At 41.8% G+C, this 26,946-nt stretch overlaps 1 protein-coding gene across 2 annotated transcripts in view; it reads left to right on the forward strand.

Annotated features, from left to right (window-relative positions):
* The window catches only part of ABCC3 (ATP binding cassette subfamily C member 3), a 76,264-nt gene that overhangs the window by 32,441 nt on the left and 16,877 nt on the right, over window positions 1-26,946 (forward strand). The window contains exons 6-26 of one of the 2 annotated variants that reach the window (XM_074261782.1): window positions 116-177; window positions 966-1,097; window positions 3,137-3,364; window positions 4,118-4,295; window positions 4,474-4,635; window positions 6,249-6,341; window positions 6,833-7,036; window positions 10,915-11,061; window positions 11,395-11,482; window positions 12,656-12,722; window positions 12,981-13,107; window positions 13,302-13,478; window positions 17,564-17,731; window positions 18,605-18,794; window positions 21,462-21,567; window positions 21,929-22,070; window positions 22,377-22,584; window positions 23,035-23,345; window positions 23,745-23,944; window positions 24,171-24,297; window positions 25,065-25,166. In XM_074261782.1, the coding sequence (XP_074117883.1) occupies window positions 116-177; window positions 966-1,097; window positions 3,137-3,364; window positions 4,118-4,295; window positions 4,474-4,635; window positions 6,249-6,341; window positions 6,833-7,036; window positions 10,915-11,061; window positions 11,395-11,482; window positions 12,656-12,722; window positions 12,981-13,107; window positions 13,302-13,478; window positions 17,564-17,731; window positions 18,605-18,794; window positions 21,462-21,567; window positions 21,929-22,070; window positions 22,377-22,584; window positions 23,035-23,345; window positions 23,745-23,944; window positions 24,171-24,297; window positions 25,065-25,166 (3,219 nt within the window). Of the gene's footprint in view, window positions 1-115; window positions 178-965; window positions 1,098-3,136; window positions 3,365-4,117; window positions 4,296-4,473; window positions 4,636-6,248; window positions 6,342-6,832; window positions 7,037-10,914; window positions 11,062-11,394; window positions 11,483-12,655; window positions 12,723-12,980; window positions 13,108-13,301; window positions 13,479-17,563; window positions 17,732-18,604; window positions 18,795-21,461; window positions 21,568-21,912; window positions 22,071-22,376; window positions 22,585-23,034; window positions 23,346-23,744; window positions 23,945-24,170; window positions 24,298-25,064; window positions 25,167-26,946 lie in introns of those variants that run through there. The other variant, XR_012481245.1, reaches the window with a different exon arrangement.

Raw genomic sequence — 26,946 nt, forward strand, 5'->3', positions numbered from 1 at the left:
ATAAGAGTTGGTGGTGATGGTTGTTCTTCCTCTGAGAGCCAGGGCACAGGAACAATCTAGACAGTTCTAATTGCTTCCTCATGACCTCTATTTCTGCCTTCTCAACCCCTGGCAGAACCCTTGCCCAGAAGCCAATGCTGGTTTCCTCTCTCGTCTGACCTTCTGGTGGTTTACTAAGTAAGTTGACTTCTCTTGTCATTGATCTCTTGAGGATGGAGAATTGGAGATCCAAAATACTGATGTGGTCTCTTTGGCTTAGAAGCCGTATTCATTTGTTCTCAATCTTCTCCCACTCTTAAGTATTAGAATCCAGCTCAAGGAACTCTATCTGTTATTGGAGCTAACCATTAACCTTCAGCCATAATTTGCAGGGCTATTTGTCAGTTCTGAATCTGGCAGAAGGCTAATTAGCCTGGTAAGGTGAGGTATTTTGGCTTTCAATAATCTGGCCAGTTTGTCATTGTCCTTGATTGAGACTCAAGAGTCAGATCAGCAGGTGGTAATTATCCTTTGATCCTCACACTAGTAGCTCATTATCTCTAATTCATTAAAAAAAAAAAAAAGAAGAAGAAGAAGAAGAAGAAACCTAAGTTCCTGACCCAACACACTTTCAATGATCTAATTACCCCTTTAACCCTGACCTGGAGATTGGGACTTAAGGAAGTGCAGCTGAAGCTTGAATCAGATTGAAAGTTGGCCAGATTTCCTTGTGTTGAGTAGAGACAGGGTAAGATAAGGAGCAAAGCTAAGGATTGAGGGCTACATGACCAGCCTGTCCCCCTTAATGGTCTTATGACAAGTTCTTGGATAACAGGACCACAGTGAAATCCTTTCTCCAGAGTCCTATGATCACTAAAACCTGAAATACTGTCCTAGGGAGCAACCACTAACCAATGATAGATTCCCATTAGTGTCTCTCCCTGTGAGTGACTATGTCCCTCTTTCCCTATTCCTTTTTTCTCTAGGATGGCCATCCTTGGGTACCGACGGCCTCTAGAGGAGAAAGATCTTTGGTCTCTGAATGAGGAAGACTCTTCAAGAATTGTGGTGCCTCGACTGCTCAAGGAGTGGGAAAAACAGAGAATACAGTCCAAACAGTTAGGAAACCTTTTCTTTTTGAGGAATTGAAATCAGTAGTCAAAAAAATTTATTAATTGCTTACTTTGTATTAAAGCAATGCTAAATATAGGAAAAAGGGGGGGGGGGGAATCAGGAAACTTAGTTGGTTCCTTAATACTAGAGCCTGCTTCCATTACTTCCTTATCCCTTTCCTTAGGAGGCATATTGTATTTCTGAAATGCCTATTCTTAAACCTGCCCTTGATAAGTCATTTCCTGAGTAGAAGGGACCCTACTCCTCTAAGAGTAATCCCTCCCTTTCCCAGATTGCCCTGAGACTGGAGTCTTAAGTGTCATCACTGGCCACTTCCTTTGACCTCAAGTCTGGGAGGAAAGCTAGACTCTAAAAATTCCCTCAGGGAGGAAGTTAAGTCCCAAGAATAGGGGAGAGAGGAAGGTTCCCTTCTTCTCTTCACTGATCTATATTATGTCCTGTCTCTAGGCCTCAGTTTCCTTATTTGTAAAATGGAGAGGTTAATCTCTAAAATTCCTTGGTTCCAATCCTTAAATACAGGGACTATAGCTAATTCTCCCCCCAACTTTCTCCCATCCCATCTCAGACCTAGAGAGTTTTAAGAATTGCTAAGAATTTTGGTCTCCCAGTTTGGAGGTAGGGGAAAGAAGGCAAGTGGGTATGAAAGGATATGGTGGAGATGGAACCCTTCTCCCCGATCTATCTACAGCTGGGGTCCCAAATCCAATTCACTCTTGTGCATTGGAGAATGTATGGGAGAGTAGATAAGATGACTCTCTAGACTCTCAGCTTTTTTTGTTTCCTAGTCCCTTTTAGCAATCTGGTAAAGCCGAGACCTCTTCTCAGAATCGTGTTTTTAAACAATTGAAAGAAATAATGCATTTAGGTTAGACTTGTGAATAATAAAGATGTAATTTTTTCCCATTCAAGTTCATGGATCCCAAGAAATCTATCCATAGAATCTTTGGGGCAGGGAGCTGGGGAAGAGAGAAAGGAAAAGAGGAAAGAATAGATACAGAGAGACAGACAGAGAGAGAGAAAGTGAGGGAGTGTATGTGTGTGTGTGTAGGGAAATCTGTGGATTCCACATTAAGGATTATTGGTTTAGGCCAAGATGGCCATTAGAAGGGCAACAAGGAATTCAAGAGTCTGACCCTTAGATATTTGCCCTGGCCAACTCATCAGGCAAAAGAGGTAAGAGTTCTTAGACCTTCTCTTCTTTTGACTGTTTTTAGGCCCAAGATTGCATTCACTCTTTGTCTCGTTGCAACTGTCTTTCTTCTCTTTGCCTCTTCCTCCATGTCTCCATCCTCTCCTTAGGCTTGGGGTCAAAACTGTCTTCTGTTGATTGGCTTGAGATACAAGATTATCAGCAGTATCCCAGATTCTGTTTCAGATTCTTCCTGACATCATACCCTGCCTGCACCCCTCCCCCCACTTCCAACAAATGCACCCCTTCCTGCTTTGGTTCCCCCCACACACCTCCCCATACCAGCCTCCCCCCACAACTTCCCTCTTCCCAGCTGCAAATCTGCCTCTTTGAGGTCTCAGCAAATGAGCTGAAACCAGGTCCTCTTATCTTCCCTTGTGATTAAGAAACCATTTAGAATTTGTGCTACTTGCTTGTGCAGCAACCTCCCCAGACCCAGCTGGGTGTGTAGGAAGGGACTGTAGCTAATTCTTCCTCCAATTTTCTCCATCCCATCCGATCTCAGGCCCAGAGAGTTTTAGGAATTACTTGGAATTTTGATCTCCCAATTTGAGAGTAGAGGAAAAAAGGCAAGTGGGTGTGAGAGAGTATGGGGGAGACAACCCCTATCCCTGATATAATACATCTATGGTCAGGATGTTGTATGTTGTATGTTGAAGTCCCCCTCTGAACAGGATTGCTCCAAATCTAGATTTTGAAATAATGAATATTTTCCAACCCCCAATCTCAATGAAGACCCCCCCACCCTGAAAAAAAAATCAAACCACACAATATTCAACCCTTCCATGTGAGCTTTCTGATTATTTTTGCCTCCTCTTCTCCCTTCTCATCCAGGCCCAAAGATGTAGCATTTACAAAGACCACCAATGCAAAGATTTCCAAGGGGAGGGTTTCCAAAGAAGAGGCAAGGGAAGGTGAGGTTCTCCTATCTGGCCAGTCCCAGCACCAGCAGCCATCCTTTCTTCGGGCCCTGATATTCACTTTTGGACCCTACTTCCTCATCAGTTCTTTCTACAAGTTGATCCAAGATTTGCTGTCCTTTGTCAACCCCCAGCTACTCAGGTCTGACTCTATTCCTTCAGGCTGTGGGTTCCTTTGGGAAACTTTACGGTGATGCAGGAATAAATAGGGATGGATGGAGTGATTTCATGTTTTGGGGAAAAGACCAACAGAATCAGGAGACCCATATCAAATCCTGTCTCTGACATATATTATGCCAGTTATGGAGGTATGGACAATGCTTTTTTACCACTCAACCTAGAAAATGAGGGAAATTATAACTTATACCATCTAATGGGACTTTAGCTACTAATACATAGAGCTAAGTCCTGGTCAAAGGGCAATACAGAGAAAAAGCATTAAATTGCAAGAGTTGAGGTGTTGGCTCTCCTAATTTGCTATGTGATCTTGAGAAAGTCACTTCTGACATAATTTTCCTCCTCTGTAAAATGAATTGGTTGGAGAATCAGAGTTTTAGTGTTCATTTAGTCATTTCTGACTCTTCATGACCCCCATTTGGGGTTTTCTAGACAAAGACACAGGAGTAGTCTGTCATTTTCTTCTCCAGCTCATTTTATAAATGAGAAAACTGAGGCAAACGACTAGGTCACACAGCCAGTAAGTGACTGAAGTCAAATTTGACTCCAGGGCAGCAGTCTATCCATTGAGCCACACAGCTGCCCCAATGTAGAAGACACAAAAGGATGCTTGTTGAGAACTGAATTCTAGGTGTGTTCGAGGGCATTTTTCCATAGCTGAACCACTAGCATTAGCCCTCCTTTACCCTGATAGTGTTCTTTCCCAATCTTCTTGCAGCTTACTGATCAGGTTCATTTCAAACCCTTCAGCCCCAGCCTGGTGGGGTTTCTTGGTAGCTGGGCTGATGTTTGGTTGCTCAGTTGTACAGACTCTGATCCTGCACCAGCATTTCCAGTATGTTTTTGTGACTGGCATACGGCTTCGCACTGGGATCACTGGCATCATCTACCGGAAGGTCAGCTGGAAGAGGGGGCAGGAGGGACTGGGTAGGATGAAGGGCTCCTCATCCTCCATCAGGACCTAAACCTAAGTAGAGATGCTTTAAGTTAACAGTGTGTTCAGGAGTCTATGCTTATCCCCAGCACTGACCCCGGGTCCCACCCATTCCCTGGCTTTGCTTTATCTGCTTCTAGGCTTTGGTCATCACCAACTCAGCCAAGCGTTCTTCCACTGTGGGGGAAATTGTCAACCTGATGTCTGTAGATGCCCAGCGATTCACAGACTTGGTTACCTTCCTCAACATGCTGTGGTCGGCACCCCTGCAGATCATGCTGGCCATCTACTTCTTGTGGCAGGTGACTCAGCCCAGTCCCAGTCCCCAACCCCCTTTAGATTTGCCACCCCCTCATCCTGACCTTTTCACTGGTGTGACTCACTACTGTAATGGGAAGGAAACCAATGTTATCTCTGACACTGGGCAAAGAGAAAAAGTAGAATGAAGCTGAACCTTCTAAGCCTCTCTGGCTCTGCATTCCCATCTCAGTCCTATTACATGACTTCTTCCCTCCTTCTAGGTCACTCTATTATAGAACTGGGATGGGCAGGATGGAGGGGAATAGGAATCAGTCAGCAGCTGGTCCCTGAGTTGAGGAAGGGGACCCTGGAATTGGTATAGAGGTGTGTCTATCTCTCTGTCTCTGTCTCTGTCTTTATCTCTCTGTCTCTGTTTCTGTCTGTTTTTGTCTCTATCTCTGTCTCTCTGTTTCTGTCTGTTTTTGTCTCTATCTCTGTCTCTGTTTCTGTCTGTTTTTGTCTCTATCTCTGTCTCTCTGTTTCTGTCTGTTTTTGTCTCTATCTCTGTTTCTGTCTGTTTTTGTCTCTCTGTCTCTGTTTTTGTCTCTATCTGTCTCTGTCTCTCTGTTTCTGTTTTGTCTTTTCTGTCTGTTTTTGTCTCTCTGTCTCTGTTTCTCTCTGTCTTTCTTTGTCTCTGATTCTGTTTCTGTCTTTCTGTGTCATTGTCTCTCTGTGTATCTCCGTCTGTCACTCGGTCTCTGTCACTGTTTCTGTCTCTTTCTCTGACTCTGTCTCTCTGTCTCTGCCTGTCTGTCCCTATCTGTGTGTTTGCGTATCTTCCCTGTTTCACTTTGTTTAGCTGTGTCACTGTTCAGCTGAGTGACTCACTCTGGCATGATTTGAATCTCTCTGCTCCCTGCCTGCTCCCCCTTGACTGCTTGGCCTTTTCTGATTACCTGTTTGTTTGTCTCTCTTTATCTTGTCCTCTCTGGTCTGTCTGTCTTTATCTGACTCTGTCTGGTCCTTTCTGTCAAGCTGTATCTGACTTTCTGTTTCTTTTTGGTTTGCTGTCTTAAATAATAATACTAGGATTTATATGGAGGCAGTTAAGTGGCACATTGGACAAAACTCTGGGTCTGGAATCTGAAAGACTCATCTTCCTGAGTTCAAATCAGTCTTCAGACACTTACTAGCAGACCCTGGGCAAGTCCCTTACTCCTGTTTGCCTCAGTTTTCTCATCTGTAAAATGAGCTGGAGATGGAAATGGTAAACTACTCTAGTATCTTTACCAAGAAAACCCCAAAGGAGGTGATGAAGAATTAGATGCAACTAAAATTACTCAAACAACATCAAAACAAAATGAGAATGATAATAGCACCTATCTTCCAGGGTTGTTATCAGAATCAAATGAGATAATGAATGTAAAGCACTCGGCACATAGTGGGTGCTATATGAATTCTAGCTATTATTGTTATTCATATAGTCACACTGCCAGATGAGGCCTTAGAGGCTTGGATAACTCCTCTCATTTAATAGATGAGGAAATTGAAGGCCAGAGTCACTCAGGGAATGAATAACAGGTCTCCAAGACTGGTTTTGAATCCATTGCCATTTCCCCTATGCCTCTTAAACTGCTGCTTCTATCTCTCTCACCGGCCTTCCTGTCTGCTTCAGAACCTAGGTCCCTCTGTCTTGGCTGGCGTTGCTCTGATGATTTTGTTGATCCCTCTGAATGGGGCCATTGCTATGAAGACTCGGGCATTCCAGGTGAGTACCAAGCTCCAACCCCAGGGTTGTGGGAAGAAGGAAATGGGAATCTGAGACTGATCACTACTTGAGAAAGAAGCTCATGGAGCTGGAGCGAGGCATTATTCAGTCCCAACTGAAACCACTCCAAGTCCTTGGCTTGCCTCATCAAAGTTCCCCTTCCAGAAGAAAAAGGTCTCAGGTCTCAGAGTCAAATAAGGGTTAGTCATGTGTGGGGTGGGCTGGGTTGAGATGGTTCCTTTCTTGTTAGCTATAATCATGGAAAGAGAAGTAACAGCCCTCCCTCCCTACCCCCAAGAACACAGTGTATGTATTTTCTATTTATTTATCTGTATACATTTTGTAGAATGTGACTCTATAGGGACAGACATTGTTTTCTTGGTTTGCTTCATATCTCCAGTGCCAACCTCAGGGATGGCACTAAGTGTTTATGCTTGTTAAATAAATTAACTGAATGAATGAAAATACTCTTTCCCTTAAAACACACTTAGGTGGAACAGATGGGGTACAAGGACTCCCGAATCAAGCTAATGAATGAGATCCTGAGTGGAATCAAGGTTCTGAAACTTTATGCTTGGGAACCCAGCTTCTCCCAGATGGTAGAGAAAATACGCCAAGGAGAGTTGCAAGTGCTACGCAAGGCAGCCTTCCTCAACGCGGTGTCTACCTTCACCTGGTTCAGTGCCCCTTTCCTGGTATGAGGGGGTGGGGAGGAGGGTGAGACAAGGGAGGTGGAAGTAGTTATCTCAAACCTTGAGACTAAAATAGGAAGTCTCTCAGGAGTTGGAAGCCTTTCACACAAACATCTAGTTGAGCCTCTGGCTCTATTTCTCCTTTTTTTCTTCCTAAAAATGACTCAGGAAAGGGTTAGGGAAGGTAGAAGAGGTGGGTAGGCACAATCAGGAAGGAAATTGAGGCAAACAATAGTTCAGTGAGCTGGGTAAGGTCATATAGTTAATAGGTGTCTTAGGCTGGATTTGAACTTAGGTTTTCCTGACTCCAGGCCCAGGGCTCTATCCACTGAACCAACTGGCTGTCTCATAACTGACCCTGTCTATCTGGCTGGATTTTCTTAATTCTATCTATTTTATCTGTTTTTATCTGATTGTCCCTCTCTTACCTTGTCTCCTGAATGGTATTCAATTCTGACTAGGTGTCCCTAGCCCTCAAATATTTAGGGAGGTTTGGTCTTGGATTCAGAGGATTGGAATTCAAATTCTCCTTCTGTTATTTACTATCTATACAGTCCCTTAATCTCACTGGGCCTCAGTTTCCCCATCTGTGAAATGAGAGATTGGACTAGATGTCTTTGAAAATTCCTTTTGACCATGATCCTATGGTTTTTATTATAGCTGTAATTGGAAATCTTGATATTTGAGTCAAACTCTATTTAACAGAGGTATGGGAGATATGGTGCAGGTAGGGCTTGGAAAAGACAGACAATGCCATTATATGGGGGTCCAACCATATCACCCCATCGCACTCAACACAATAAACTCCAATGGCTTCCTGTCATTCCAGGATCAAATACAAAACCCTCTGGTGTGGAAAGATCGTCACAATCTCGCTTCCACTCCCACCTTTCCAGTTTCCAACCCCTTCCCATACTCTGATCTAATGACACTGATCTCCTTATAGTTTCATGTTTTGGATCTGGGAATTTTCATCATCTCCCATGGCTGGAATGCTCTGTCTTCTCATGTCTCCTGGTTTCCCTGGCTTCCTTCAAATCCCAATTAAAACCCCACCTTTAAAACTCCACCTTCTACAGGATGCCTTCTCTTTTGATTATTTCCCATTTATCCCCTATGTAACTTGCTAATACATATTACTTATCTAGATGAGTTCATTGAGAGAAGAGACTGCTTTTGCCTTTCTTGATATCTTTGGCACTATACTTAGCACATACTAAGCAGTATCCTTTATTGACTGACTACTTATGCCAGGAAGAAGGGTGGTTTGTCTCCTAATCAGAACTTCCTCTGACCTTTGACTAAACTTCTTCAACCTCCCCTGGTACCTAACTCTTCATCTCTCCCTTATCATCTTCTCAACAATGATTTTGCAGAACTTAGAAATATAGAAACTAGTCTGCAGAAAAATCTCATCCCATCATCAAGAGGACCCCTCAATGTTAGTAAAGCCTTAGTTATGGCTCTGACATTAGTAAACATTTATTAAGCACTATAGCTCGGTACCCATTAGGTTAGATAAAGAATTCCCCCAAGTGGTTGCCATATTAGAATTCACATTGCATATTTCCATCAGTCTAGAACCAATGACCACATTTAACACAATTATTGTTTTGAAAAATGCCAATTCCAAAACATGAAATCATCTCAAAAGATTTGCATGCCTGTTCATGATATCCTGGACATCTCAAGGCTTATTCTCACTTCTCCTTCTTCCAAATTTGACTTTAGACCCACCTTCTTCAGGACATGGAGCCTAAATCAGTTTTCTAGTTGGAACATCTGCTACCTCCTGGCCCTTCTTTGGGCTTTTTTCCCCTAATCTCTAAATTGCCACTGGACCTGGATGGCTCCAGGGGAGAAAATGAGGCTGGTGATTTTGCACAGCCCTCTCTCATTTAAATCCAATTTACTTGCATGTCATGGTATCAGGTCTTTGATGTCACAGTACTCTTCTAGAACAAGCAACATTCTTTTGTTTTTCTTTTTTCTTTTTTTATAAGGAATAGTACATAATTACTCCTATTCTTTTATTTAGAATAGTCTTTGGCTTTTTCATAATTTTTAAAAAATAATAATAGTTTTTATTTACCAGATATTTGCATGGGGTAATTTTACAACGTTGACAATTGCCAAAACTTTTTTTTTTCAATTTTTCCCCTCCTCCCCCCCCCCAGATGGCAGGTCAACCAATACATGTTAAATATGTTAGAGTATAAATTAAATACAATTTATGTATACATGACCAAACAGTTGTTTTGCTGAACAAAAAGAATCGGACTTTGAAATAGTGTACATTTATCCTATGAAGGAAATCCAAAATGCAGGTGGACAAAAATAGAAGGAATGGGAATTCTATTTAGTGGTTCATAGTCATCTCCCAGAGTTCTTTTGATGGATGTAGCAGGTTCAGTTCATTACTGCTCTATTGGAACTGATTTGGTTCATCTCATTGTTGGAGAGGGCCAAGTCCATCAGAATTGATCATCATACAGTATTGTTGTTGAAGTATATAATGATCTCCTGGTCCTGCTCATTTCACTCAACATCAGTTCGTGTAAGTCTCTCCAGGCCTTTCTAAAATCATCCTGTTGGTCATTTCTTACAGAACAATAATATTCCATAATATTCCTATACCACAATTTATTCAGCCAATCTCCAATTGATGGGCATCGACATAGTTTCCAGTTTCTGTCCACTACAAAGAGGGCTGCCACAAACATTCTTGCACATACAGGTCCCTTTCCCTTCTTTAAGATCTCTTTGGGATATAAGCCCAGTAGCAATGCTGATGGGTCAAAGGGTATGCACAGTTTGATAACTTTTTGAGCATAGTTCCAAATTGCTCTCCAGAATGGCTGGATGTATTTACAGTTCCACCAACAACGTATCAGTGTCCCTGTTTTCCCACATCCCCTCCAACATTCTGCATTATCTTTCCTGTCATTCTAGCCAATCTTACAGGTGTGTAGTGGTATCTCAGAGTTGTCTTAATTTGCATTTCTCTGATTAATAATGATTTGGAGCATCTTTTCATATGATTAGAAATAGTTTCAATTTCTTCATCTGAGAATTGTCTGCTCATATCCTTTGACCATTTATCAATTGGAGAATGGCTTGATTTCTTATATATTAGAGTCAATTCTCTATATATTTTGGAAATGAGGCCTTTATCAGAACCTTTGACTGTAAAAATGTTTTCCCAGTTTATTGTTTCCCTTCTAATCTTATCTGCATTGATTTTGTTTGTACAAAAACTTTTCAGTTTGATATAATCAAAGTTTTCTACTTTGTGATCAATAATGATCTCTAGTTCTTCTTTGGACATAAATTCATTCCTCTTCCACAGGTCTGAGAGGTAAACTATTCTATGTTCCTCTAATTTATTTATAATCTCATTCTTTATTCCTAGATCATGAACCCATTTTGACCTGATCTTGGTGTATGGTGTTAAGTGTGGATCAATGCCTAATTTCTGCCATATTAATTTCCAATTTTCCCAGCAATTTTTGTCAAACATTGAGTTCTTATCCCAAAGGCTGGGGTCCTTGGATTTGTCAAACACTAGGTTATTAGAGTTATTGATTATTTTGTCCTTTGGACCTAACCTATTCCACTGATCAACTAGTCTATTTCTTAGCCAATACCAAATGGTTTTGGTAACCGCTGACAAGCAACATTCTTAGTGGGGGCCTAATGTACCATTTCCCCAGACCATCCTTTGACCCTTCTATTTTTACACACACACACACACACACACACACACACACACACACACACACACACACACACACCACACCTTAACCTCTAAAGCTTGTGAGTGTTCCTTAGGGATTTCCCATGCCCTCCTCCTTGGATCTGAAGGTTATTCTTTATCCCAGGTATCATTGACTACCTTTGCGGTCTATGTGTCAGTGGATGAGAAGAACATCTTGGATGCAGAGAAGGCCTTTGTGTCTTTGTCACTGTTCAATATCCTGAGATTTCCTCTTAATGTACTGCCCCAAGTCATCAGTAACTTGGCTCAGGTAACAAACTCTGATGCTCTAGGAAAGTCACTCAGGATTGGGATAAGGGGATGTCATTTGGGGGTCAGTCTCATGGGTGCTCATGGTAGATGAGAAAACCTCTAGTGACTGGAGTCCTGAAAGGGGTTACTTGCAGTGCTGCCCAAGTGCTTGGGCTGGCTCCAAGGTGAGTGAGAGGAAGGTGCTCTAGCTGTAATCAAAGTGGTCTACAGCCAGGACAGGTGAAGAAGGGATAGCACAGAGTTGTGGACTCTGTGCTTCCTTCCTGGCTGGAGAGGGGGCAGAGGGGACAATGACTTCTATAGAGATCTTAATGTACCTTCATCTCCCTAGACCAGTGTGTCTCTGAAACGAATCCAGAATTTTTTGAACCATGAAGAACTCGACCCCCAGTGTGTGGAAACAAAGACCATTTCTCCAGGTCCATAAATTCTTTTCCCTGCTCACTTCCCTTCTTCTCCTTCTCCATTTGGCACATTTTCTTCCTCAGGCTTCCCCTTTCATCAGAAAAATGTCTTAATCCGCAGTTTCCTTTTTTTCCCCATTGGCTCCTCCTCTTCCTCTTTTTCCTTCTGCTTTGGCATTCCCAAGCCTTCCTGCCCACCCTGCCCCCTTCCCCTGCCTTCATCTCTCTTTCCTTCCTGCTCTCTTTACCCCACCATCTTCCAAATCCCCACTTCTCTCCTTTACCCCTGTTCCCTGCCCTATCACATTTGCTGGCTTTATGCTTGCTTGCACATTATGCCCAATTAGTCTCTGAGTTTTCTTACCTCTCTTTAGGATTCTGCTCTCCCTATAGCTACTGGCCCATCCTTAATGCCCCCAGGACTTCCTATCTTCTTCATTACTTCTTACATTTCTTTGATGCCCCCCATCTTCCCACCCCCTCTTATGCCCTGAGGAGTCCCTGGCATCCCAGCACTCCTTTCCCCTTGATTTCACATATATGGCCTCTGCCTACATCCCTGCCTTTTTTTATTCTCATGCTTCCCTTCATCTTTTCCCTCCAAGACTCCCATGGATCCCCACTCCCATTATTCCGTACCATTACCTGAGTCTGCATTAATTCTTCCCAGCATTATATTATTCCTATAATACCTTGCCCATCCTTAATCCCCTAAAGAATCCTCACACATTCCCCCACACATACTCCCCCACATACGAACAAAATGCTTTGAGCATTCCAGGGTACCTCATTGCTCTTTATACCCTCCCCAAAGCTCTCTAATTCCCTCTCCCTTCCCCCTCCATGACTCCCTATTACTTTTTTATTTTAATCCATAAGGCTTTCTGTCCACCCTTACTCCCATCAACCTCTCTCATTCTGAGCTCCTTTTATCCCCTCCCAGAATTCTTTGCTCATTCTAAATCTTGTCCACACTCTCCCACTCCCTGCTTTCTTCCTCATTTCTCCCATATGTCATCCCTCTGGGCTTGCTCTCTGTGTCTTCTTAAAAGTCCTCATTCCTTCCCTCCCTTAACCATCCCTCCAGGGCTCCTTTGCCTTTTCCATCACCCTGGCTCTATAGTCCTACACCTTCCCCCTCAGTCCATGCCCTCTCTCACACTTTGGCAAACACCTTTATTACTACAGGACATGCCATCACCATAGAAAATGGCTGCTTTACCTGGGCTCAGGACCTCCCCCCAGCTCTGCACAGGTAAAAAAAATTGTGCTCCCCCTTAGCCATCTCAACCCCTATTTCCCCATCCTCTTGACAAAGAAAGTAACTCCAGACAGAAATTTTGGTGTTTAATTCTAGGTTGACTTGGTTGCACTTTGATTTCCGACATACATAGAGGATGTCTAGAATAGAGAAAATGTTGAATTTCCAGGGTGAGGAATTTGGAAATGATAATTGGATTCTTCACATATCCTAGCTCACTCTGGGCTCCTGGTTCTCCTTCCTTCCAACCAGCCTGAATCTCCGAGTGCCAAAAGGGTCATTGGTGGCTATAGTGGGGCCAGTGGGCTGTGGGAAGTCCTCCCTTATATCTGCCCTGCTGGGAGAGATGGAGAAATTGGAGGGCAAAGTGGCTGTAAAGGTCAGTGAGATGGACCTGGGGTGATTGGAGCTGAGACAAGGGAGGGAGGAGGGATGAAGGTAGGGTAACTGTGGTTCCATGGGAGAAGAGGTTTGGAGATGAATTCACCTCTTCAGGATGAGGAGGATGGTGAGCAAGCCATGGCTAGGTTTTGTCTCCCATGTTCCCATGGTGACCCTGAGTGCCATGGCCAGGGCTCCGTGGCCTATGTGCCCCAGCAGGCATGGATTCAGAATGCCACACTCCAGAACAACATCCTCTTTGGCCAGCCGTTGGACCAGAAGCGATACCAAGGCATCCTTGAAGCTTGTGCTCTGCTCACTGACCTGGATGTACTTCCTGGAGGAGATCAGACTGAGATCGGGGAGAAGGTGGGATATGTTTCTTGCCCTCTTCCCCAGACAGGAGAAGACCCCCTCTACCAGATACATGCACTCAGCCCCTTCCCTCTACTTTCAGCAGTATGGCTTTGTGAAAAAATAATCACTGTTGGAGTCTTGCCTCAGTCTTTTAATAGCTTTATGGCCCTGAGCAAAGTACTTAATTTCTGAGTCTCAGTTTCTAAGTCTATAAAATAGGATAATGAAGACTTTTGTCTCATAGGGTTGTTGTGAGGATCAAACGAGATAAGGTGCATAAAACCACACATAAATGCTTGTCATTATCGTAATGCACATCTCTTACTGATCCCTCACCTCAACCTCTTATAAAGATAGGAAACTTGACCTAAATCTCCCCCATACCATACTAAGTCTTCAGTGTTACTCATGTTACTAGATCAACATTTTGAAATAAAAAGTGCTGTTCTCACCACTATCCATAAGGTAGTCAGTGCAAGTCCCCTTCTCCTTTTTACAAATGGAGAAACTGAGGCTCAGAGATATGAAGTGACTTGCCCTGTGGTCACTCAGCTGTGCTCCAACTATCAATGGCATGATTCAAACCCAGAACCCCTCGATCCAATTCTATCTAGATCCTTTAGTCTATACAATAATCAGAAAAGATGTAATGAGAAGTCATGTGATCAAGTGGAAGGAACCATGTATTAGGAATCTGGAGAACACCTGGCTTCAAGTCCCTCAGAACATCTAATTGACAGAAGTGTGCTGGTAAATATTTAACAACCAGATCTTCAAGGGAAAATATATTCGAGACATAAGTGTAATTTGCATCATTAATATTTTCTCCATCATTTTCCTAAGTTTAGACAATCAACAAAACAATAAGTTTGACCAAATTTGATTTGTAGCATTTGCTGGTATTCATGATGTAAATGCTCAAGGTGAAAGCCCAACAATCTTCTCTGGGCAGATCATATGGCCTCTCTGTGACTCAGCCTCCTCATCATAAAATAGAGATAAAACAGATTATCTATCTACCTGTCTAACAGGATTGTTGTGAAAATTAAGTGAGTCAATGTGAGTAAGATACTTACTCTGAAAAATCTAAAGTGTTTTCTAAATGTCAATTATTAGTATATTAGAGATAGGGAGTGAATTTGGGATTTTACTGACACTGGGAACTCCCAGAAGAGGAAACTCTCCCACTAGTGCAGATTAGTACTTTTTCTGAAACTTTTAGTCTTAGAGAATTGCCTAGATCTATAAGAAGGTAAGTGACTTGTTCAAAGCCATGAACAGTTATCATGTCAGTTATCATGAATCAGTTATCAGTGTCAGTAGCAAGACTTACACAGTTATTATTATAACAACATTAGTTATCATATTCAATAGCACCAATTTGATATTATAACATCAAAGTCACAGTTATCAGGATCAGTAGCAAGACTTGCACAGTTATTATTATAACAACATTAGTTATCATATTAAATAGTGCTGATTTGATATTATAATAACATCATATTTTATTAAGTAATAGAAATTTAGTATCATAATATGATCACTATGACTAATTATCATCCTAACAATAATCACAAATAATCAACAAGCATTTATTAACTATATACTATGTGCCAGATTCTGAATCTGAGTCCTCAAAGATGAAAAATAAACAGTTTCTTCTATCCAAGAATGTAACATTCTGTAAAGGGAAAAAACATTTACACATATAAGTAGATTCATTGTGTCTTCAAAGTTTTAGTACAGTGTTAGCTTTAATAGCTTAAACTAAATTAAGACTACTGGGACACTTGATATAAGCTAAATTACAATGTTATTTGTAGGGAGTACTTTTTTTTTTTAAAGTGAAGGGTGGAGGAAAGGAAGGAAAAAAGGGAAAGAAGGAAAGAGAGAGTATTAGCTTGCTTACTGTCTTGGAATGGAGGGAAGTAAAGGAAGAAGGAAGAAAAAATTTGGAACTCAAAATATTACATAAATGAATGCTAAAAACTATTTTTACATATTTGGAAAAATAAAATATTATTGAATTTTTTAAAAGGAAGGAAAGGAAGGAGAAAGGAAAGAAAGAAAGGCGAAAGATGGAAGGAAAGGAAGGAGCAAGGAAAAAAAGGAAGGAGAAAGAAGTAAGGAAGAAAGGGAAGAAAGGTGAGAGAGAAACAAGCATTTTAAAGAAGTTATGTGCCAAACATCATGCTTTTTATATTTTTTACAAATATTAAAAATTTTACAAATACTTTTTGCAAATATTATCTCATCTGAACTTCACAACAACATTGGGAGGTTGATGGTATTATTATCACCATTTTACAGAAAAGGAAACTGAGACAGATAGAGGTTAAGTGATCAACTCAGGATCACATAACTAGTAAGTGTCTGAAGCTGGATTTTAATTCAGGTCTCTTGGATTGCAGGCTAGTGCTTCATCTACTGTGTTATTTTATTCTCTACAACTGGGGACCAAGAAAGGCATCCTATAGGAGATATCACTTGAATTAATGGGTATAATAATGTTAAGAGAAAACTACCTATTGGGAAGACCTGACCAATTGATCTTGGGCCAATAGCCTGACTCTCAGGACCTTAGCCCCTCTACCCAATATTCCTCTTAAATCCTTTTGACAAGGGATATTAAGGACATCAATGATATGACATCATTAAATACAAAGACATTCCCTTTACTCCTTCAAAACACACCCAGCCTCATAAAGGTGTTCAGGCCTCTAGGACACACCTTCTAAGGGACTCCTTTAGATATAATATATCTAAATATGTTTTATTTAAATATATTTAATCCTTTCTCTGAAGCTGCAGTCATGATCTCTGGAGCAGTTTCTTTTCCTGCTGCCCACCTCTCCAAATGGAGTTGGGTTCTCTGGGTTTCTCAGGGATTCCCATAATCAGGTCCTATCACCCCTGGGGCTGAGAGATGGATAAGGAATAGGGTGATTGGGAGTTGGACTTCTTTCCCTGAAAATAGGAAGAGTGCTGGAGGAATTACAGACACAGCTTCCTGATCTGTGACCTGGACCCAGTCCCTCCATTCCCATTGAACTTCCCCATGACCCTTGGCCAGCATGTCAAAGGGTTTTGTAGGTAATATAGTAGGGCGTTGATGGTAATAGAACCTCATTAGAGGCTTCTGGCTCCCAGGACATAAAAGGTCTGTGCTCTATCCTGGCACTGGGGAAACCTGAGGCATGGGAACAGTGGGACTAAAGAAAGAACATGCAAGTTGTTACCTGTCCCACCTCTAAGAATATGAGGAAAAAGGACCAAGGCTAGTTGGGTCAGCCTGATCTCATAGACATAGAGCTGGAAGAGATCTTACAAGCCATTGAGTACAACCCCATTATTTAACTAATAAAGAAACTGAGACCTGGAGAGAGTAAGTAAGTGACTTGGCCACCGGCTATTAAACATCTGAGATGGTTTGAGATCAGGAGATGGTCCTGGAATCCAGGTCTTTCTTCCTCATTTCAAGTCCAATTCTCTATCCACTCGTTTGAATGTTCTGGTCCTTTGAATATAGCACAGCCTGAGAACAGAGAAGCACCTTCTCTGACCCTGTTGTCTCTGTGTGTGACTGAGTAGGTCATTTTTCATGTCCCCATTTCCCACCTCCAATACAAAAAAGATCACAAAATCTCTTTAACCTTCCATCCTATCCCCACATAGACACATACATATTGGATGCCTCTTATATTCAGATACTAACTCATTACTTATGAGTGTATCCATCTTGGGGCAGCTGGTGGTTCCATGTAAAGCTCTAGACTTGGAATCAGGGAGATCTGGGTGTAAACCCAGCCCTCACACATGTAATAACTATATGACCCAAGGCATGTCACTTAATCTCTGCCTCAGTTTCTTTAGCATTAGCAGAGATAATAACAATATTACCTCCATGTCAGGATTTTTGTCAGAATAAATAATTATAAAAAGAACTTGGAATAGTGCTTTGCATGTAATAGGTATTATATCTTCTCCCTCCCCCCAAAATTCTTCTGAGGATCAAATGAGATATTTGTTAAGTACTTTGAAAACCTCAAAATGCTACATAGTGCTCATTACTGTTGTTATTATTATCTTCCTTCTAGGGTATTAACTTGTCTGGGGGTCAGCGGCAGCGAGTCAGCCTGGCCCGAGCTGTCTACAGCGATGCTGATATCTTCCTCCTAGATGACCCACTCTCTGCTGTGGACTCCCATGTGGCCAAGCACATCTTTGATCATGTCATTGGGCCAGATGGAGTACTAGGAGGCAAGGTAAGAGCTGGGGGGGGGATGAAGAACTCTGTATATTAGGATCCCTGATAATCCAAATGCATACAGGTGAAATGTATTTTCATACTTCATCTTACATATTTGCTCCAATATTGCACCTATAGAGACTCATCAGGGTCCTTTGTGTTTACAGATCATAAACTTTGTGTGTGTGTGTGTGTGTGTGTGTGTGTGTGTGTGTGTGTGTGTGTGTGTGTGAATCAAGGTTAAGTGATTTGCCCAGGGTCACACAATTAATAAGTGTCAAGTGTTAAGTGTCTGAGGCTGGTCTTCCTGACTCCAAGATTGGTACTCTATTCACTGTACCATCTAGCTGTCCCCTCCCATAGGCTCTTAAATTTAGAAGGGATCTCAAAGACCTCCACTCCAACCTGACCATTACTTGAAGACCTTTAATAATGTAGAACCCATTACATCTCAATGCAGACCATGTTATTGTTCAGACATTTTCAGTCATTTCTGACTCTGCATGACCCCATTTTGGGTTTTCTTGGCAAAGATACTAGAGTGGTTTGGCATTTCCTTCTTTAGCTCATTTTGCAGATGAGAAAACTGAGGCAAACAACTTGCCCAGGGTAACACAGCTAGTAAGTGTCTGAGGTCAGATTTGAACTCATGAATATGAGTCTTACTGACTCCAGATCCAGCATTCTATTCACTTAGCTGCCCTATTCCACTTACAGTTAACCCTAATTATTAGGAAACTTTTTCTTGAAATTATCTGCAGCATCCATCCATTTCTATGTTTACTACTACTACCACCATCAATAATAATAATATTTAATAAAATAGTAAACAACAATAATAATGATGTTAGTATGATAGAAAATGTATAGTGTTTCATCTTCCTTGCAGACAAGAGTCCTGGTAACACATGGTGTGAGCTTCCTGTCCCAGGCAGACCTCATCATTGTGTTGGGTGAGGGACGAGTGTCCGAATCTGGCTCCTTCTCTGCCTTGCTTCAGCAAGAGGGTGCTTTTGCTGAATTTCTCCGTAACTACGTTCCTGATGATGAAAACTTTCAAGAAGAGGACAGTGTCACTGGTATCCACCTATATACCACTGCTCTTTGTCTCCAAATTCCCCCTTCCCTTTTCTCATAAGGATTCCTATCCCATATTACTCCTTATTGTTGGCTCTTATCTCCTTCATCTCTCCATTTGTCTCTCCAATCCTCCAGAAAAACATGTCTCTCTCTCCACCCTTTTGTGAATTACAACAACTTAGCTCAATTTAAGAGTGTGTGATTTTGAACTGTCCATGGGACATACACATCAGAAATGTAGGAGATAGTTGGAAATTTGGGTCTGACTCCAAATAGAGGTTTGGGTTAGAGATATACATTTTGGAGTCATTTACATGGAGATGAGATTTGAAACCTTGGAAATATATAAGATCCTGAAGAGAGTATGTAGAGAAAAAGGAGAAAAATGCTGATGACTTGGGAAATGTCAACATTTAGAAAAAGAAAAAGATGCAGAGAATTCAGTGGAGAATCACTGAGTATAATATCAATTCCCATAGCACATACACTGAACCTCCTGCCAGACACCTTTTTCTGTCTCTCTCTATGTCTCTGTCTCTATCTGTCTCTCTCTGTAAATGTCTCTGTCTCTATTTCTGTGTCTTTCTGTCTCTATTTCTCTGTCTCTCTACATGTATGTCTCTCTGTCTCTCTCTGTCTCTCGCTCCCTCTCTATGTCTGTGATTCTGTCTCTTTTTGTCTCTCTCAGTTTCTCTATCTCTCCTCTCCCTCTGTATCTCTGACTCTCCCTCCTCCCCTTTTTATCACTCACTCAGATGAGTATAGTGTCATAGAGGTCAAAGAAGGAGGAGCATTCAAGAAGAAGCAAGTGGTTGATAGGATTAGATTCTTCTGAAAACTGAAAGAAAATAGGACCGAGGAAAATATACTTCCTCCATCCATTGCCAGAGTGATCTTATTCAAGTCACTTAATCTGTGATTAACTTATTCATGTTCATCACCAGCCAATCACTCAGTCCACAAGCATTTACTATAGGTCAGGCAGTGTGCTAAGTGATGGAATTTGGACCAGTTCTAGAGTCCTTTTGGAAAACATTCAGTGTAGTGCAGAGTCTGCTGGACAGCACTCATGGACCTCTCTCTCCAGACCAGCCTCTCTTACTATTCTTTCTCCTATCCCACTAAATAGATGCATCTTCCAAAGCTCCAAATCTAGTCCTATTCTTTTCTTTCTATTGGAGATATTATCTCCTCTATAGTCCTAGTTCTAAATCTCATCCTCCTTTGTCTCTACTTACTGAGGAGTAGATCTCAGAGGACTTTGGTGACAGCAGCTTCAGAATGTAACTTACTAAACACCTACTCTATGCCAGGCATTGTACTTAGCCCTGAGTATGTAACTACCATGAGTGAAATAATTCCTATATTCAAAGAGTTTGCATTTTAATGGAGGAAACCAGAAGTTCTTATTTAAGTCTATAAAGAATGAATACTGAGATAATAAATACAAAGTAATTAAAGACAAGCTAATTTGGGAGGGAGGGAGGGAGGGAGAGTACTAATACAAGTGGAAAGGGGGGGTCAGAAGCCAAATTGTAGAGTGAAGAAGATGAGGGCAGTAGAGGCAATAAGCCTTAAAAAAAAAAAAAAAAGAAAAAAGAAAATTGACAGTGATGAAGAGGAGAAATATAAAGATGTTAGTTTAGTCTCAAGGAGAAAACTAAGACCTCTTTTTTCCCAGCATTCTCTCTCTCTCTATTTTGCTTTTACCACACCATATCTCATCTCCCAAAATAGGTATTATTAGGTTCAACTTCCTTATTTCTCTTTCTCTCTCTATCTTGCTTCCACCACAACACACTCCATCCCCCAAAATATATATCATTAGGTTCAACTTCCTTATCTGAGAGGTGATAGCTCTAAAAGGGGCTAATTTTAGCTTACAAATAGAAAAAAAAATCTTCCTTGCTTGCCAGAAAGCTCATTTAGCTTACTCATTCTCCTGCACCCCCATTATCAAAGTCATTCATTCAGAGGAAACCTTTCTATTTATGAAGAAATATACCTGTCCATTCTACTGTGTCAACTTTCTTTGTTTCCTCTTTATTCTAAAGACAGCCTGGCATGGTGGGAAAGAGTAATGCTTTGTAGTCAGAGGGATTCATATCCTGCTTTTGATACATTGTTTGTATGACCTTAAATAATCAAGCATTTATTGAAGTTTTACTATATGCAATATTCAATGCTAAGTTTTGGAAATCCACTTCAAAAAAAAAAGGCAAAACCAATCCTTGCCCTCAAGGAGCTTATGTTCTAATGGGGGAATCAGCATGTACACAGATCAGTATATAAAAGATAAAACACAGAGTAGAGGGAGACAGACTTAGAGAAGAGGGAACCATCAGCTAGAGATAAGTCATTTGATCTCTCTGGGCCTCAATTTCCTTGTCAGGAGAATGATGGTGCTGAACTAGCTGACCTCTCTGGTTCCTTCTAACTCTTAACTCTGTGATCTGAACAGCCTTCCTAGTGTCTAAGCTACATTTCTCTTGCTATAGTTTTAGCCAACTGATTCTAGTTTTCTCTTTGTTGGCCTAATCTTCTCACTTCCCCCAGGCTCCTCTCACCAACTTTTATTCTCCTCCTTGCTGGGAAGGGTAGTGTTTTGAGGTCAGGTTAGTCATGGTATTTGAGCAGCCTCCTCTGTCCCTCCCTCTCCACTGCAGTCTTGGCGGATGAGGAGATGCTGCTGGTGGAGGACACGCTCAGTAATCACACAGACCTGACAGATAATGAGCCAATTACTAATGAGGTCCGAAAACAGTTCATGAGGTGAGTGAAAGGGAGCTCCTTTCCTGATTCCCCAGTGCAAGCACTTTGACCTCTGATGCTCCTCTCCCTGGGTACCACAAACCCAAGTGGCCGGGACTCTGCACAAAGAAGAATGCCCTGTGCCCTAGCTGGGAGTGGAGAGAGAATGTTCATATTGGGAAGTTCTCTGATATTTACTCCCCTAAGATTCATGCTGCAGAGTAGCCTCATCTCTGGTTCTGTATCTCCCTGAGCTCCCCAGGGTGTCCCAGATTCCTGGGCTAGGGGTGAGGTGGGGAAAGGCAAAATATCTCCTCTGGGGACTGACATGGGCTGTTCCCTTACCCCCTTTCCTACCCAACTCAGAGACTGTTGTCCCCAGGCAGCTGAGTGTGATCTCCTCAGAAGGGGAGGGCCCTGGCCGACCTTCCACTAAGAAAAGACTGGGGCCTATGGAGAAGAAGGCTCTGGAGCCAGTGATGAATGGAGAGCTTATCCAAGCAGAGACAGCAGAAATGGGCACTGTGAGAGAGGGCTGGGGGAGGGAGGGAAGAGTGGGAAAAGGGTTCGTGGATCATGGTATTGGAGGTAGGGAGAAGCTGGGGTTGGGGAAGGGTAGGCCAATAATATAGAACTTTGGGAGAGATTGTCCTGTGATATTAGAGAATGGTGGAAAAGGGACCCTGGTCTCAGTGTTATGTGGGAGTGGGGGATGGGAAGGGGCGATTTAAACTCCTGGGGGGAGGTCCTTAAATCCATTGCCCACTTTCTGTCTCTCTGAGTTGTATAGCATTGGATGTTGATAGATATTCACCTTCCCTCCTCTACAGGTAAAGCTGAGTGTGTTCTGGGCCTATGCCAAAGCCGTGGGGCTCTGTACCTCTGTGACCGTCTGCCTTCTATACTCTTGCCAAAGTGCTGCTGCCATTGGGGCCAATATATGGCTCAGTGACTGGACTAATGAGCCTATAATTAATGGCACACAGAGCAACACAAGCCTACGCCTGGGCGTGTACGCAGCCCTGGGACTATTGCAAGGTAAAAAGAGGGGTCTTTAGTGTCTTCTCAGGAGAGGAGGGATCACTGACTACAACTGTTTCCCCTAGAATGGAAGGGTCAAAACTAGGGACAGAGAAGCCATCTAGTTTCTCACTCTGTCTTAAAACCAATTTTTATTAGACATTTACATAATATAGGGCGTCTTAACTTACAATCCATAAATTTTTAAAGTATATATTTTGATAGCATGTTTCTGTATAATTGACTTCCTTTGTAATCTAACATATTTTATTTTGTGCACTTAAGAATCACTGTTCTCAGAAGTGGGGCATAGGTTTCAACAGACTGCCCATAGGGTCCACAGAAAAAGATTAATCCATGAGTCTGAGCAATTTGCATACCAGATAAGAGAGGATCTATTTCTACTTGGCAGGGAAGCCCTTGGTACCCCTATTCTGAGAGTTTCTCCCTTCTCTACTTCCTTGCTAGGTTTCCTTGTGATGGTATCAGCTTTCACACTGGCCATAGGAGGCATCCAGGCTGCCCAGTTACTCCATAGCAAGTTACTATCCAACAAGATGCACTCACCCCAGTCCTTCTATGACACGACTCCCACTGGGCGAATCCTTAATCGGTTCTCCAAGGACATTTACGTTATTGATGAAGTTATCCCCCCCACCATCCTCATGCTGCTTGCGACCTTTTTCAATTCAACATCCACACTTGTGGTCATCATGTCTAGCACCCCGCTTTTTGCTGTTGTTATCTTACCCCTTGCTGGGCTCTATATATTTGTACAGGTACCTAGAGCTGATGGGAGGAAGGAGAAGAGGTAATGGGATAAGAATCGCCTTAGAGGAACAGGGGTACAAGAGCCTGGGAAAGAAGGAAGATGATGACTCAGAGGATGGAGGGAGGAAGTCACGTAGGAGTTGTATACTGAGATTTTATTTGAGGCCTGATAAGGCTTCTAAACTGATCTAAGTGTCCAGAGGAAAGGAGTGACCTTTTGTTGCTATTAACATTGACATTCAACCTTCCAAAAATGGCTTCCAGAATGACCATGAATGTGGAGACCCCAGGGGGATGGAGTGCAGCCAAGGGGCTGAGTGGGTCATTGGGAGAGACATGATGATTTAAAGAGGTTTGAGGGGTACTCTGTTGCCCTTGCTTCTAATGTCTTTCTCCACCCTGGTCAGAGATTCTATGTGGCCACTTCGAGGCAACTGAAGCGCCTGGAATCAATCAGCCGCTCACCCATCTATTCTCACTTCTCGGAGACCGTGACAGGAGCTAGTGTCATCCGAGCCTACAGACGCACTCAAGACTTCATGGCCATCAGCGATGCTAAGGTGGATGCCAACCAGAAGAGCTGCTATCCCAACATCGTTTCTAACCGGTCAGGAGTGCTCTCAGCTCACATTATGCCTACCCTTGATCTGGCCTATGGCCTCTGATACCTTGTCATCTACTTCTGATCCCCTACCACCTCTGAGTTCCTCCCCACCAAACCTTGTTGCCTCTGAACTTCCAGTCCAACCATAAGTCCTGGACCATCTCTGAATATCTGTCACCTCTAGCTCCATATTGATCTTTGACTTCCCTATTTATAAACTTCTCCTTAGGTGGCTGGGAATCCGTGTGGAGTTTGTGGGTAACTGTGTCGTGCTTTTTGCAGCACTTTTTGCTGTGATTAGCAGAAACACCCTGAATCCAGGATTAGTTGGCCTCTCTGTGTCCTATGCACTACAGGTGGGAACTTTCTCTAATTCTAGGGATGTGGGAGCACTAACAACCAAAGAGGAAGGACCATAATACACCTTCCATGCACACGTATTGCTATACATGGCATAGGTCTCAACCTGCCCAAAGAACAGGATAACATGCTAGCACATAAGCACTTAAACTCAAAGCATACACAAATGGATGGACGTACCTGCCTGTAATTCAGGTAGGTCTTGCTTTATATAACAGATGTGCCATTGAAAAGTTGAGAGTAAATGAAGTTTTTATAAAGTGGATATTTTAAATGAGTGACTTGTTTAGGGCAGCTAGGTGGCACAGTGCATATAGCACCAGCCCTGAGGTCAGGAGGACCTAAATTCAAATCTGGTCTCAGACACTTAATACTTCCTAGATGAGTGATGCTGGGGGAGTCACTTAATCCCAAATGCCTCAGCAAAAATAAATAAGTAGATAGATAGATACACAAATAATTAAATAAATGAGTGCCATGTGCTTTCTCTTTTAAAGAGTCTTATTGTGAATTCTTTGGTAAAGTAAAATTTCTAAGTTAATAGATCCATGCCTAATTCAGATGATCAGGGAGTTTATTTGCTTAAATTAGAGCAGCCCATATTTAGAGTTGTACATTGATCCCTAGATTTACAGAGAAAGACATATACATTGACTTCCAAATGCCTTTGTTATTGCTGGGAATTTGAAGCAGAAAGAAACCTGGAAGGAATTTGGGATGTTTTTAAACTTGGTTCTTCCATCCTACTGCCTTCTTCTTTCAGGTTACCATGGCTCTTAACTGGATGGTACGGATGACTTCAGACCTGGAAAGCAACATTGTAGCTGTGGAGAGAGTTAGCGAGTACTCAGAGACTAAGACTGAGGTGGGGACATGCTGCAGATTGGGGTCAGGAAAGAAGGGGATGGGGTTTGATCCACAAAGGTGCCCTGAGGCAACTGAGTCAATGTTTGAGTTCCTGACCATTTCCTACTTCTGTATCTCAATTTTACTCTATGCTATATGCCATGAAGTTAAATGACATTGTATAAAATACAATGCCCTTCAAGGAATTTACAGTCTCCTTTGAGTGACAATATGACAAATATAATGCACTATTATCTGTACTACAAAACAGAATGAGATGAGTGCCAAATAAGTGATGCAATCCTGTAGGGTTTAAGAGGAGAGAAGGCTTATTTCTGATTGGATTGATCACTGAATGCATCTTTGAGAAGTAATAATTCTGATGTACTTTGAAGGATGATTGATTGGAAGGGAGAAGGTTTTACAAGGAGAGGAAACAAAAAGTCCTCTGAAGGTAGTGGGAATGAAATGGAGTGGATGAACAGGATAGACATTGAGGGAAGAAAGTATTGAATGTGAAGAGGTAAGGAGAAAAATTAGAGGTTATTTTGAAGTTTTACATCTGGGAGACTAAGGTCGTGGCAGTAATAGTCGTAGAAGCAGGAATTCAGAGCTAATTGAGAGTGATGAGACAAAATGTGGTAGAGTTTCATATCAAGACTTTTAAGTTAAAAAGAAATCAATCTCACAAGTAGAGGATAGAGGAGACATAACTTGGCCTCTGGTTCACAAGATAAAGATTCAGTAGTTTTTGTTAATCACAAGCTTAATTTGCTAAAGACTGAATTCCTCTGGGACTGAGACATTTCCTTGTCTAAGCTTTATATTTTCTATACTTAGTAAAGGTCTCTGTACCAAGAAAACATGGTATAAATATTTGTTGCATTGTAGAGTCAACAATGTGAGACAGCTACAATGTTGTACCGAGGATAGCAACTTAGTTTTATTGATTTTTATATCTAATGAATGAATACTAAGTGAGTGGGTGAATGAATGAGCAAATAATGAATGTAGCTGCTAAAAAAAAAAAAAAAGAAGAAGAAAAAAAGAAACCTACACATTTTTACAGAAGTATGGCATTCCTATATCAGAAAGTAAATAATGGCATTGTACTCTACCCTGGTTTGACTACTTCTGGAAAAATGATAGCTGTATTCAAGTATTTGAAGGACTTACGTGGAAGAAAGAGAAAATATATTTTGTTCTTTCTGGTTAGGAAGGCACAAAGATGAAAATTATAGGGGAAGCAAAGTTCAGTTCAACCTAAGAATTTTCTAATAATTGGAGCTGTTCAGTAATGGAAGGAGTTTAAGGGACCGAGCTCCCTCTATCTAAAAGAACTCAAATAGAAAAAGGCTAGGTGGCCTTCTGTCAGGCTTGACACAGAAGAAATGCCTTTAAAAGCTGAGAAGTTGGACATAATGACCTCTGACATCTTTCCAACTATATTCTATAGAAGAGGTTCCTAAAGGAGAGAAGGCAAATAAAGAAGAGAAAATAATGATTAAAGGCAAAAGGAGGAGTCAGTGAAAGAGAAAAAATCAGAGATAGAGTGAGAACCAGGAAAATGTGATACTATGTGAGCCAAAGCTGGAAAGTTTTAGAAAGGAGAGAGTAGTGACACATAATGTAGAGAATTTAATAAAGACGAAGCCTGAGAAGAGGGTATTGGATTTGGTGATTGGTGACTCTTAAAAAAACAATCCATGCTTCCTGCAGCTACTAAATTAGGATTCTTAAGACATTTCTGATCATATCATTCCTTTACTCAAAAATCAGTGGCTCCATTTTGTATCTTG

This window comes from Sminthopsis crassicaudata, chromosome 4, assembly GCF_048593235.1.
Source record: "Sminthopsis crassicaudata isolate SCR6 chromosome 4, ASM4859323v1, whole genome shotgun sequence".
Taxonomy (NCBI): domain Eukaryota; kingdom Metazoa; phylum Chordata; class Mammalia; order Dasyuromorphia; family Dasyuridae; genus Sminthopsis; species Sminthopsis crassicaudata.